This window comes from Stigmatopora nigra, chromosome 12 (genome assembly GCF_051989575.1).
Source record: "Stigmatopora nigra isolate UIUO_SnigA chromosome 12, RoL_Snig_1.1, whole genome shotgun sequence".
NCBI lineage: Eukaryota > Metazoa > Chordata > Actinopteri > Syngnathiformes > Syngnathidae > Stigmatopora > Stigmatopora nigra.
Genome location: NC_135519.1, coordinates 11,952,127 through 11,964,144, shown reverse-complemented (window position 1 = coordinate 11,964,144; position 12,018 = coordinate 11,952,127). Strand labels below are relative to the sequence as shown.

The following is a 12,018-nucleotide window of genomic DNA, read 5'->3' as shown; positions in this document are numbered from 1 at the left end:
TAAAGAATAACAATATTGAGTGTAAATACAGGAAAATAGCTGAAAGTAAAAAAGTTGACGTTGTGGTTTGTTGAATGCTTACTGTTAAAAATGCATTATGTATGACGAAGATCGTGATTTTTGTCTTTAAAGTCGTCGGGGTGCAGACGACGATGGCGATTTGCGGTTTTGTGGTGAAAGCATGGTGACAAAAACGTGTTTTTTATGATGGCGCGTTATATCCCGCATTCGGGGTGATGTCTCTCAGTCTATGGCGATAAATGTTTTCCCACTCTTTCAAAGTGTAACGCAAAGAAGCAATCAAAAATTAATGGGCAAAAACACCAGCAGGATGAATATTCAATGGAGAGGGTGTCAACATTAAGATCTGATAAGCCTGTGATCATTAAAAAGAGGAAGTCGCTGGAGCGTTTACACTTATTGCACACGACTGCCAGGGGGGTCCCGGCTTCTTTGTAAACTAAATGGCTGGAGAAAGATTAAACAAGTCTAGCCTAAAACACTTCCATCATTGTAAATTCAGAACAAGAGAAAAAAATGGTGGATCACGGCAATTATTTCACGTCAAACTTTCCGCCATTGACTTAAAAAAAAATGTCACCGTTAAACGGGCGTGGCTGTAATTTCTACTTGATCATAACTTGACGGCTTCCTCGGCAAATAAAAGTTGGATGCGCCTGGCTTCAGATCCGTCATTAAACCCGCTCCCATATCAACGGCAATAAAACTTTCCGAGCCCTAGATTAACCTTGCAGACGGAGAAATACTGCTCCGGTATTCAGATCGATACAGTTCCCCGGGTTTGGAGAAGAGAGCGGGGTACCCTCAAGGCCTTCGGATCTGTCTCTCGACTGTACCGGGGGGGAGGAGGTGGGCTACGCCGGCCGGATGCGTAAGGAGGCTCCACGCCGGGCTTATCGATACTCAAATCCTACCGAGGATCGATTGAGCGCGCTGAGCTTTTTTGGCGGCCGGGGCCCGAGCCCCAGCGCCGTTGTTGACGAGTAATTGACACTGACAATCTGACTCTGGATCAGTATCGGTGGCTCAGGGCTCTTAGCTAAAGGGTTGGATGAACGAGAGCGAGCCAATGTGTCAAATCCGACTCGAGATGATTATTCAGTCGTCCAGAAGCGATGCCATCGGCTAAGGGTAGCTGATAAAGTACGTAGGATAAGGAAGAGGAAAAAGTTACATAACAAGGAAGGAGATGTGAGTGGACTGTATTTGTGTATGAGGGGTGTTCTGTGTCTTAACGCGGCGGTGCCCACAGCGCTACACGGGCACCGCTAAACGGCCTTTGATCAAGGCGTTGGATCAAAAGGAGGCATAGCGCTTGCCCCCTGGCCCTCCTTTTGGTGCACGTGGGCCAAAGAGGCCGAGCATTCTTCGGGAGAATGATGGGGGGGAAGTTAAAGCTTTGTGGGGAAGGGGGAATATTTCAGCTATTTAAAATTAAGATAAATACTGATATAATGATTAATAACATTTAAAAAATGATGGAAAACTTATTATGGAATGAAGTAAAATTGAGGTCTGGCGCCCATATGTATAAGATTTGATAATATAATATAAATATTTTAATATAATATAATATCAGATTTATAAATGTCACATTTTGATTCCTATAGGCAACAATGTTAAATTATTTTTATCCAAGTGATCCAAATCCAGATCGCAATAATCCTAATTTTATTTTTTTATGGATTTTTATAAAATAGTATATATATATTTATATATATTTTTTATGAATAGCTTAAAAGTTGATTAAATGATACATCATCTAGAAAAAAATACGCCCTGCTTATGGAATGCAAAAAAACACTTTTTTTTCTATTTGTTTGGATAGTATTTAAGAGGGGTTAAAAGTTACAGTTTGTTTACTTTGGGGGTAGAAGAGTAAAACTTGATACCGGGGTCACCAAGCTGGTGGCTGTGGGTGACCCCAAGGCCCAATGAATGAAATAAGAGTGGCTCTACAGTGGAGGGGACATACCGTTTCTAGGAATCTTGTTCAGGAAACAGACGGCTTGAATAAGTAAACACCGAGTTGGGAAGGAATATTTATCCTACCTTCTTTTTTCTTAATTATTGTGAGAAACAGAAATAATAATAATCTCACAGTTTTGCCTGCTTTGAGTCTTCGGCTTCGGATTTAAATGAGTTTGTCACATTTGAACTTGAGCTGCTGGCCCTCCTAGTTCAAATTGATTGAGTTATTATTGTTAGTATTGTTAAATAATGACATTTGATAACTGTGTTTTGTCACTTTTTTCAAACCAGAACTTTTAAGGCAACATCCACATTGGCACTAATGCAATTCTGAATCATAATTAATGGCTGGGTGTACTCAGATTCCTATTGTGTCCATAAATACTGCCTAATGTTACGTTAAATAGACAGAAATGATCCATATTGTTCATAAAAACTCCTTACATAACGTTTCATTGGTGCTAATCAATCAACTCACCCTGGCTCATTATTTAAGGTCAAAATACCTCATTATCACTAATCATTCCACACAGAATCCACACACAATAGGCAATTGCCCACTTTCCCCATTAATCACAGTAAATCTGCAAGAACGGGAAACCCGTCAATCACACACACGTACCGGATTTCTCCTCACAGCTCCGCCTACTGCTCGCGCCGCGGCGGGATTTCCCGCCATCTCAGCCAGGCGTTTGTAGGAGACCGTCTCTCCGATTTTGATGTTGTTGAAGAGGGTGTGTAACACGCGACTTGTGAAGGTATCTGCAGGAAAAAGAGGGAAAAAAGATGTTTAATCAATTGGCAAAAAGAAATAATACGTACATGAAGAAGAAGAACACAAATAACTGCAAAAATGAAATGTTTGACACGTTTACTATGGTTAAATTCCGCAGTTAAGTGCTTATAAATCCGACTAAACACATGCAAGTCCCTCTATTTGACCTTCGCACTAGCAATAATACAGTACAGTAGCTGATGTGAGAAAATTATTTCCACGGCAGGAGGAAAAAAAAATCTAGGTTATGCACTGAAAGGTCACAGCTAAAATTAAAAAAGTTGGCTCCTTCATTTAAAAGGATTAAGAGAGGCCAAAAAGACGGCAAATCTGCTCCAGATTTTTAATAATAATAATTTGAATGTTGCCTACCATTTGTGGCAGCGGGATGACTTTGAGGTTAATCAGACCAATTTGTCCTTTTAATTGCTTTCTATTCAGAGTAGATTCATTATATCATCTCTACTTAAATGGCAGAATTCTTCAAATCATCTGCAGCTTAACCGGCCATATTAACAGCTCTGATTTCATTAGCACTTTAGCAGTAGCTTTATCTTCCTGTTTTTTTAATATATGTATATATATATTTGGTTGGATTATCAGGCAGTGGCGGACGAGGCATGTTTGTCTAGGCGAGCACCGAGAAAAAAAAAAATATATACCGTATTTTCACAAATATAAGGCGCACCACATTTTAAGGCGCACCCTCAATGGATGACATGCCTCAATCTTCCTGAGGTTTACAAGTATAAGTATATAAAGTTCTTAATACTTGTGTGATGTCTTATCATTTTGCCAATCAGAATCCAGATAAGTTCTTTAATAGGAATGGGATATAAAAATAAAAATCTATATGGATACACCATATTTTTCACGACTATAAGGCGCACCACATTTTAAGGCGCACTGCATTACAAGGCGGACCCTCAATGAATGACACATTTTAATGTTTTTCCCCATATATAAAAAAACACTGGACTATAATGCGCCCCGTCTATTTTGTAGAAAATTTAAGACTTTTAAGTTCGCCTTATAGTTGTGAATACACGGTATATCTTTTTTACATTTTTAGAGCTGATCTTTTGTAGCGGGCGAACAACACTTTGAACGTAGAAGAACACGACTTGGAAACAATAGTCTCGTTATCAAGAAGGGGGGTGAACTTTGTCTGGTATACACCAATGCGTACGTGTACGCGGTCATAAAAATTCAATTAGTAATCTCCCATTCTCTCTCATTTATATGGTCTAAGAGAGCACATGACAAGTGATCTAGGAGAAATCCCCCTAAATTGGCATTGTGTGAAAACATGTCACACCCCCGTCTCACTTCTACAGAGTGAACATCCTGCTCTCCCCAGGCTCCCTCGCTACCTCGTAGTCACTCTCCGCTACACAAAGCCACACGAACAAGGCAATTTGCCTAAACTGGGGGGAATAAGTGTAAAACCTAAAGGGGATACATTTGATTGATGCGCACCCATGTGAGTTCTTTGTCTTCAACAAGGCCCGTAGGTACTGTTTAATAATTTTTCAGGTAATAATCACGCTGTCAACGAGATGACGGGCCCCGGCGCGACGTTGTGACGAGATAAGGTACGCCCCCCTTCCCAAAAAAAATTCCTTTATGCATTATTCCCCCTCAGCAAAGGAAGTGGCTTCCCACCCTCGTGATGCGCATATTGATATCGCTTTGTCACTGATATGCCGACGACAGTTTGCCCAGACTTTAAGGACTGACAAATCCCGCGTTGACGTTTCAAAACAACCAAAAGTCGGCGTTTTAACCGTTAAAAAAAGCGCCTTGGTGTTGTTTACCTTAAACCCCCCCTCCCCGACTAATTCCGGGCAGTCTATTTATCCCCGAGAAAGAGGCGCCGACTCCAGAGGTTAAAGAATTGTGCCCTCATCAGCATTGGTGACAGAAGCTTCAAATGGGTCGCTGGAGGAAAGCAGGGGAAAACCACCCCCCTGCCCCCTAGAGTGGTACCCCATAAAGAGACTAATATGGTGTGTTTGAGGTCAGGACCCTCTTTAGATCGGGTGCAGTGATGTCAATTGTTTAAATAAAAGTTGAGAGGAAGCACTTAGATGTTTACACGCTTGGCCATAATTATGTCACAGGTCATTCATTACCTGGCGGGAGAGGCCAGGTAATAAGGGGGTAAGCGTGGGTAGTGCGGCGAGTCTGAGGGATCTGGCGATTATGAACTTATCGACTCCTATGATTGATTTCCTGGTTTTTGGATATGAGAGCAATTTGAAAGAAGGTGGGGAAAGGCACAATAAAAAAAAAGGGAATTCCATCAAGCGTGCTAATGATGGATTGAGAGCGATGACAGTTAGTTTGTCGTTGTCGCATGTGTTCGTGAGAATGGGACCAAAAAATACAATGGTGGAAATACAGCTAGCTCATTATCCTTTGTGTCTAATGGGAGGGAAGACTTTGACTCCCAGTCAAAGTGTCTCTGGAGTCTGAAGGGATCCACGTGTTTGAAGACTGACGGGGTGCTGATGATTCTCTGATTATTCGATATTCTGAAAACGTTCATTTCCCTAATTCCTCTCTACATCACAGGGGCGAGGCCTGGTGAGCGTCTCATCTCGCCCTGCGCTGCACGAAGAGGTGGGGTGGGGGGGCTCCTGCAGGAACGCAGTCATTTGGGCTTTGAAGAGCGCCCCTGTAAGCCCCCCCACCACCACCAGCAGCAACCCCCGCCTCCCCCCCTCTCTCCCGCGCCGCTTACCGAGACTAAGATCCTCTCGTCTGTTACATATGGATGTATAATTAATGAGATAAGAATATGCATCGTTTTAAGAACCCACGGTAGTCTGTGTTTTCCTGAAGGTGGTGGGAAAGGGGAGGAAGGGAGGGGAAGGAAGGGGAGGGGCTTCAAGCGCACACACATAGACGTACGCACGGAAAACACGCGCTCGCCAATCCCCGCTACCTCAGAGGACCAAAGTTGCGTGTGATGTTGCGTCTGACAATCAGTCAAGACGCGGTGGAAAAACGGGCACCTCGGCTCTCCTTTCATGTCACCTCTGCGGCTCAGGTATATGGTGACAGCTAATATGAAAAGTGGCTTGTTTTGTCAGAAACGTGTAAATAAACATGGCAACACTTCAAGCGAAGGTCACAACTCAATATTACATGACAAGTGTAGCGAGAGCGCTTGTCGCATGGAGGCTCTCCCGTAAGATAACCCAACAAACAAAAGTTGCTTGTCACACATTGTAATGACCTGATTAAACTTGTTTAGGGTGGATTTTTTTTTGTTATCTTATTTTTGCCCCCCATTCTCCGATTCGCTGCTTACGCAACAATGATCCGAAGCAACCATACTCGTGAATTAACAACAATAACAATGCATTCCCCCTTGCTTATTATCCTCCCTCAAAAGACAAATCCTCTCGCCGCGAAGAACATTTAACATTTTTAACCAGGCGGTTGCCACAACTGAGCGCAATCCGACCCTAAACCCGGTATTTACCGATCCCCCAAAACAACAGGCGGAGGGGAGGGAGGCGAGGTGAAAACACGGCACAATCACCTATTCAGATCAGGTACTAATGAAGAATTCCATCTATCCTGAAATTTAATTAAAACCCCAAAGACTTGAAGATGAGATGCGATTTGAAAGAGCCCGGGGCTGGTACACAAGCACTTGGTGGCGAAGGGAATCGCACTGAAAGGTGATATCGTAATTGGTCCTGATGTATTTCTGCATTGCCTTTGCGGGAGCGTGGGACTCGGCGGCTGTATACGCCGGTCTCCGCGGAGTACCTGCTCATTGAAAATGCCATCACTCAAGCACTGCGGGTCTGCATGAAATTAGAGGGAAAGTGAGGCCTGATTGCCAGGGAAGGCAGACACAATTGTTAAATGCATATATTAGAGAGCCCTGCTATTTTCCACGTATAGGTGCGATTCTGCGTCTAAATTAGAGTTCTGCACAATTTTTCATGCCAAGTTGGTGAACTTTACCGCTTAAAAAAATGGCTTTTCGGCCTTAACGGCAAAAAAGGGCACAATTAAAGTATTCTTTCTTGTCTTTATCATTCAAACGCATGCTGTGAAAAGACGCTAATTGCCCCCACCCCTTTCGTTTTTTTAAGGGAGGGCGACGACAATAAGCTCATTCAAACTTTAGCACCATTCACATGTTCTCATTAAAAGAAAGAGCGGGGGGAAGACGAAAAAAAAAAAAAGGTTGCTTCCTGTCTGAAAATGTCAAGAGTGGAATTCGATCAGTTTCAAAGAATGTGCCAAGAATCATGGGAACGCTTGCCAAGACTAACACGCGTGCTAAGAGCCGCCACAGATTACTGAACCAAGTTACGGCTCTACGTTGGGTTCTTGTCCTCCCTCTCTCTCTCTCTTTTTTCCCCTAGCTATAAAATACTTCATTATTAACACAGAGCGCCAGTGAGTGTAAGTGATGTAACTGACAATTAAGAGTGAAAGGCTGATCCCGACCGCGGCTCTGCAAATATTTATCCATGACAGACCTGCTCTCAGGGCGGGGTGGTGAAAGGCGGGCGGCGGCGGGAGACTCCCAGTGCTGTGCCGATCGCCAAAGTACGCCTGGAGCCATTCTACGCAACGCCGCATTTCGGGGATCCTTTCCGCCGGGCCGCCGTTGACCACGCGGCACCTCGGGGGGGCCTCGTCGTTCCTGTCGGGAGACGAGAAGAGATCAGAAAGAGTTGTAGCAATCATCCGAAAGACGGCGCTAAAGGACGCCGCCGGGGTGGAACTAGATGCCCCGCAGGGGTCAGGCGGGCGAAGGGTGATGTCATTTACAGAATGAAATGGGAGTTGTTAAAGAGGGACGCGGTTGAATGCAAAATTATGCAGAGTTTTATCGATGTGCTAATCAGTTTGGCTGGGAGGGTTGGCAGCGATTGTTGAGTCAATCAAAATTGATTGACCTATATTACGGTCAATGGGATGGAGAGATTAAAAAAACTTGAGTATTTTTTAAATTATTATTATATTTATTAAATTATATTATTTTAATTGTCTTAATTGTTAGTTTTATTCACACAAATAGACATTTATACTGAGGGAAATATATATACTGTATTTTCACAACTATAAGACGCACTTAAGTCTTAAATTTTCTCCAAAATAGACAGTGCGCCTTATAATCCAGTGTGCTAAAAAATTATAATGTGTCATTCATTGAGGGTGCACCTTATAATGCGGTGCGCCTTTTAATGCATTGCGCCGAATAGTCGTGAAAATATGTATATATATTTTTTTAATTTTACATTTTTTAAATTTATATACCTCATGCCTATTAAAAGGACTTCTTATCTGGATTCTGATTGGCAAAATGTTAATCCACCCCACAAGTATTAACTGAACTTTATATACTTTAGTATAAACCTCTGGAAGATTGTGGCCTTTTATTCCAAAAATAAATGATGAACTTAGTTACAGTAAACATCACTTTATGCAGGAAAGACTTTCGTCAGCATTTATTCTCAAATGATCTCACATTTGCTCCACAGAGGGAGAGGAATTTGATTTTAAAAATACACTTGGGTATTTTTAACAATGTGCATTTTTCTGTGTTTTGGCCACATACAGACTGTGGTTTGGTCACTGCCTGGATTTCAACTAAACTATAGTCGCAAAAAAAAGGGACATGGATGTAGAACTATTTTTTAAAACTAAATAGTTTTATATGTAATCACTGTATTAATCAAGAAAATAAAAAGGGACCATTATTAATGTTAATTTAACATATGTTTATCCATACATTTATTGTACTACACATGTATTTTTCTTTAAACTGGCTTTTTTTTTTTTCAATAAAAATCTTTTGTTGTTATTGCACATTTTCCGGGAATGACTTTCTTTAGGTTGCTGACTGGCTGAAATGACCTCACAATTGACACATATTTTACAGATCCCAGATGGGGCAGGAATTTGTTTTTGAAGATACACAGAGGTCCTTTTAATAGTGGATATTTTCTTTTCTTTCTATATGTGTTTTGGACATACTGCAAACTACAGTTAGGTCACTCAAAATACTTTTGCACACTAAATGCAACCATGGTGAAGAAACTGTGTGTGTGTTCATATGCAGAAAAAAAGTGTTTAGTTTTGTTTGAATGAAGTCAGTGAGTGGTCTTTTCCTTTTTAGGACAATGATTACTTTTCCAGGGTTGTTTTTATTATTCTTACAATGTGTAGGACTAACTCAAGGGATATTATATACTTTTGCCAATTTTTTTTAATTAGTTTTTTTTCTTTATGAGGGTTAAAAGGTTGGCTTTCTTCAGGTTCGTGATTGGTTAAAATGAGTACATATAATAGTTACAGGGTATTGCTATTATAGTTTGAGGTGGGTTTAGCACTTAAATGACTGATTTGAAAGTAAATTAAAATACATTTATGGGATGCCATTGACAAAAATATGCATTCAATCAATTTCAACTGGTTCAATTGAATGGAGGGTCTCCAATTGTTAAAACTAAAGGACAAAAATCACAAAAGTTGACCATTGTCAATAACACTGAACCATTTCACTCCACTTCCCTAATAAACAACGTTTCCATCTCAGAACCCTAATTCTAGTACTCCTTGTTGCTTCCACATATAACTGACATCTTACAAATGATTTTGCATATCATCAGATTACTTTTACCACTACAAAAAATGACCAGGTATCTTGACCCGCGTGGGCAGGACAAAAAAAAATTCAAAATTAAAATCCGCCTAAACTAATGTGACCTTTGCTAAAGTACAAAAGAAAACATTGTTGGGCCAAAAGGAACATTAGTAATAGTTTAACAACATTAAGGAAGTGGAGTCATTTCTTCAGGGGTTGAAATGCCTTGCAGCTGCTCCAGGAAAAAAAAAAAGTGAACTGGACTTAACGTTAACAAGAATTTCAACTCCGCTTGGGTCGAGTTGAGAGTTCATGACAAGAATAAATGGATTTTTTTTTTTTTTTTTGGCCAGAGCATCTTAGCACGAGTGGACGCTTGGAGGAATTTGCCGACGGTTGAGTTGGCATCACTTAACAGCTGAATTTCTCCCCGCCGCTGACCACCCCCTAGGTCAACGTCAGCGAGCAGACTGACCCATATTTGACACTTAAAGACCCTACTGGGAGGGTTCTCTCGGAGCTCGTGCATTATGGCAAAGTGGACCTCAAGCTGTGTGCGCTTCTTAAAGGCGGGTAGCCCTGTTCCATTAACTGGTGTACGGCGCTTATAAATAAATAACATTGCCATTTAAGTGCCTCTCTTTCAAAATTGGCTTATCCTGTACTGTATTAATAATAGACATTTACTTTGTTAAATACAAAATGTGTCCCTTTAACTTCCTTGCTATCGTTTCTTCGCACTTCTGGGGGTCAACGTGTGAGCTAACATCTCATTATCTCCACCAAGAGTTCGTGGACACGTTGAGGTAGAATTATGCAAATTTATTAAAAAATAAACTTTGTTGCAGGTTAGCCCATAGGCCAAAAAATAGGACCCCATTAAATTTTGCTTTGGGTAAAGAAGGATAGGAAGAAAATTATCAACTTTGGTTGATATTTAACAGGCATTTTAAACATCAAATTAATAATAATCAAAGATAACAGAATACTACAGGCTATATTGTCATTGTGGTAAAAAAATAGAATAAAATTAAATACTGGGCCTTTGCTATCCTTTCCTAGAATGCCAATACACAATCTATTTCTTTTGGAAATGTAACGATAAAGTCAAAACACACGGGATTTAATAGAATGACAATTGCTGAACAAAACCAAATGCCTCAACTAACGTCCTCCATAACAACATTGATATTTGGGTGCGATTCAACAGCCACTCAACTTGCTTCAACACAGATACAACCAAATAGCAAATTGCACATATTTAATGCCAATCCAAATCAGAACTGATCAGCAAAGGGTCTACCCTCATTCCCATAACACTAGCCACACGTGACGCCAGGATTTAGCAAAGGACCATGACCGAGCATCCCCACCTGCTCCCGTCCCAACCACGCGACGAAAACCCTCCCGGGTGCCATTGAGCACCGGCTGTAAATACAGTCCAAAGTGTGAACACTCTCATTCCTACATGGAAGCAGGCAGCGTTTTCTTATTGGAACCCGGCATGCCTGTCAGTAGGGTCTCATGCCGAGACCCTTTCAAACAATGACCGTGGCTCATGGCAATCTCTAGCCGGCACGGGTGAGTACCCAGCCAGCCCCTACTTGTCATTGTTTCTCCTTTCTACCCCCAGCCCTGACTCCCCTTTAGTATTTCTCTCTCTCCTCCCACACCCACCAGAATTTCCCTCCTCTTTCTCTTTACAAGGATCTCCAGGCCACCTCACTGTACACTCGCTCCCCCCTCTCCATCACCGCATCCTCTACTCCTCTTCTTGCGAGAGGATGTTCCAGCCGCTGCACACTGACAGCTCGGGGATATTGTGTGTGGAAATGTTCATGTTGGACCCCCAGGCCTTTACAATCTACCGGACAAAGGCTAGCGTACCTTTGCTTAAGGCGCCTCACCTTTGACCCCCCCACCGCTCCCGGCTCGCACTTCACACTTGTCACCGTGGTTAATTTCCCGCCGACCCCCGCCCTTCCCCAGATGCGCCCGGCTTTCGAGGGTGCCGACGTGAGTGATACAACATTGACAGTAGTAAAAGTTAATGCAATGCAGTCCATGTTATGGCTGGTAAACAAGAGGCAGATAAATAAATAAAAGGAGGGGGAAGAACACGAGAGGAGATGAAGTCTGTCACCTCCAGGTGCGATGGGGGGATTGCTTCTAAAGAGCACCAGGGCAGTGTAGATGTATGTTCCGAGCAGGCAACATTTTTCCACACTCTCCTCGGTGACTCGTAAATTAGACCACGGCATTGTGGACTTTGAAACTACTCATGAGGGATGTCATCTTTGCCTTGACTTCATTGCAAGTAAAAGACCAGAGAATACAGTGGAACATAACTTACTGGTTTCAATTGTTACGGCCGTGTTGACCGAGTTACGAGTTATTTTTATTTATTTTTTTTTACTTTCAGGCTGTTGATATTTCCTCAGTTGACAAAGTACTTGCAAACAAAGTACGTTTACGTGTAAGGATGGAGTTATAATTGATCTCAGGTGGACTGGTTAGGTCAAACGCCTCATAAATCAAGGGTGGTGAGTTCGAAGCCGGGATTCGAGCCTTATCTATGAAAACACTGTTTTTTTTCCTCTTGCCTGCGTGGGTTTTCTCCAGGTGC

The 12,018-nt window shown here is 42.0% G+C and overlaps 1 protein-coding gene across 5 annotated transcripts in view; it reads right to left on the bottom strand.

Annotated features, from left to right (window-relative positions):
* The window catches only part of LOC144205133 (methylated-DNA--protein-cysteine methyltransferase-like), a 39,080-nt gene that overhangs the window by 10,186 nt on the left and 16,876 nt on the right, over positions 1-12,018 (bottom strand). For all 5 annotated transcript variants that reach the window (XM_077729272.1, XM_077729269.1, XM_077729270.1 and 2 more), the window contains exons 3-4: positions 7,279-7,445; positions 2,615-2,754 (exon numbers count right to left, since the gene is read on the bottom strand). In XM_077729272.1, the coding sequence (XP_077585398.1) occupies positions 2,615-2,754; positions 7,279-7,445 (307 nt within the window). The remainder of the gene's footprint in view (positions 1-2,614; positions 2,755-7,278; positions 7,446-12,018) is intronic.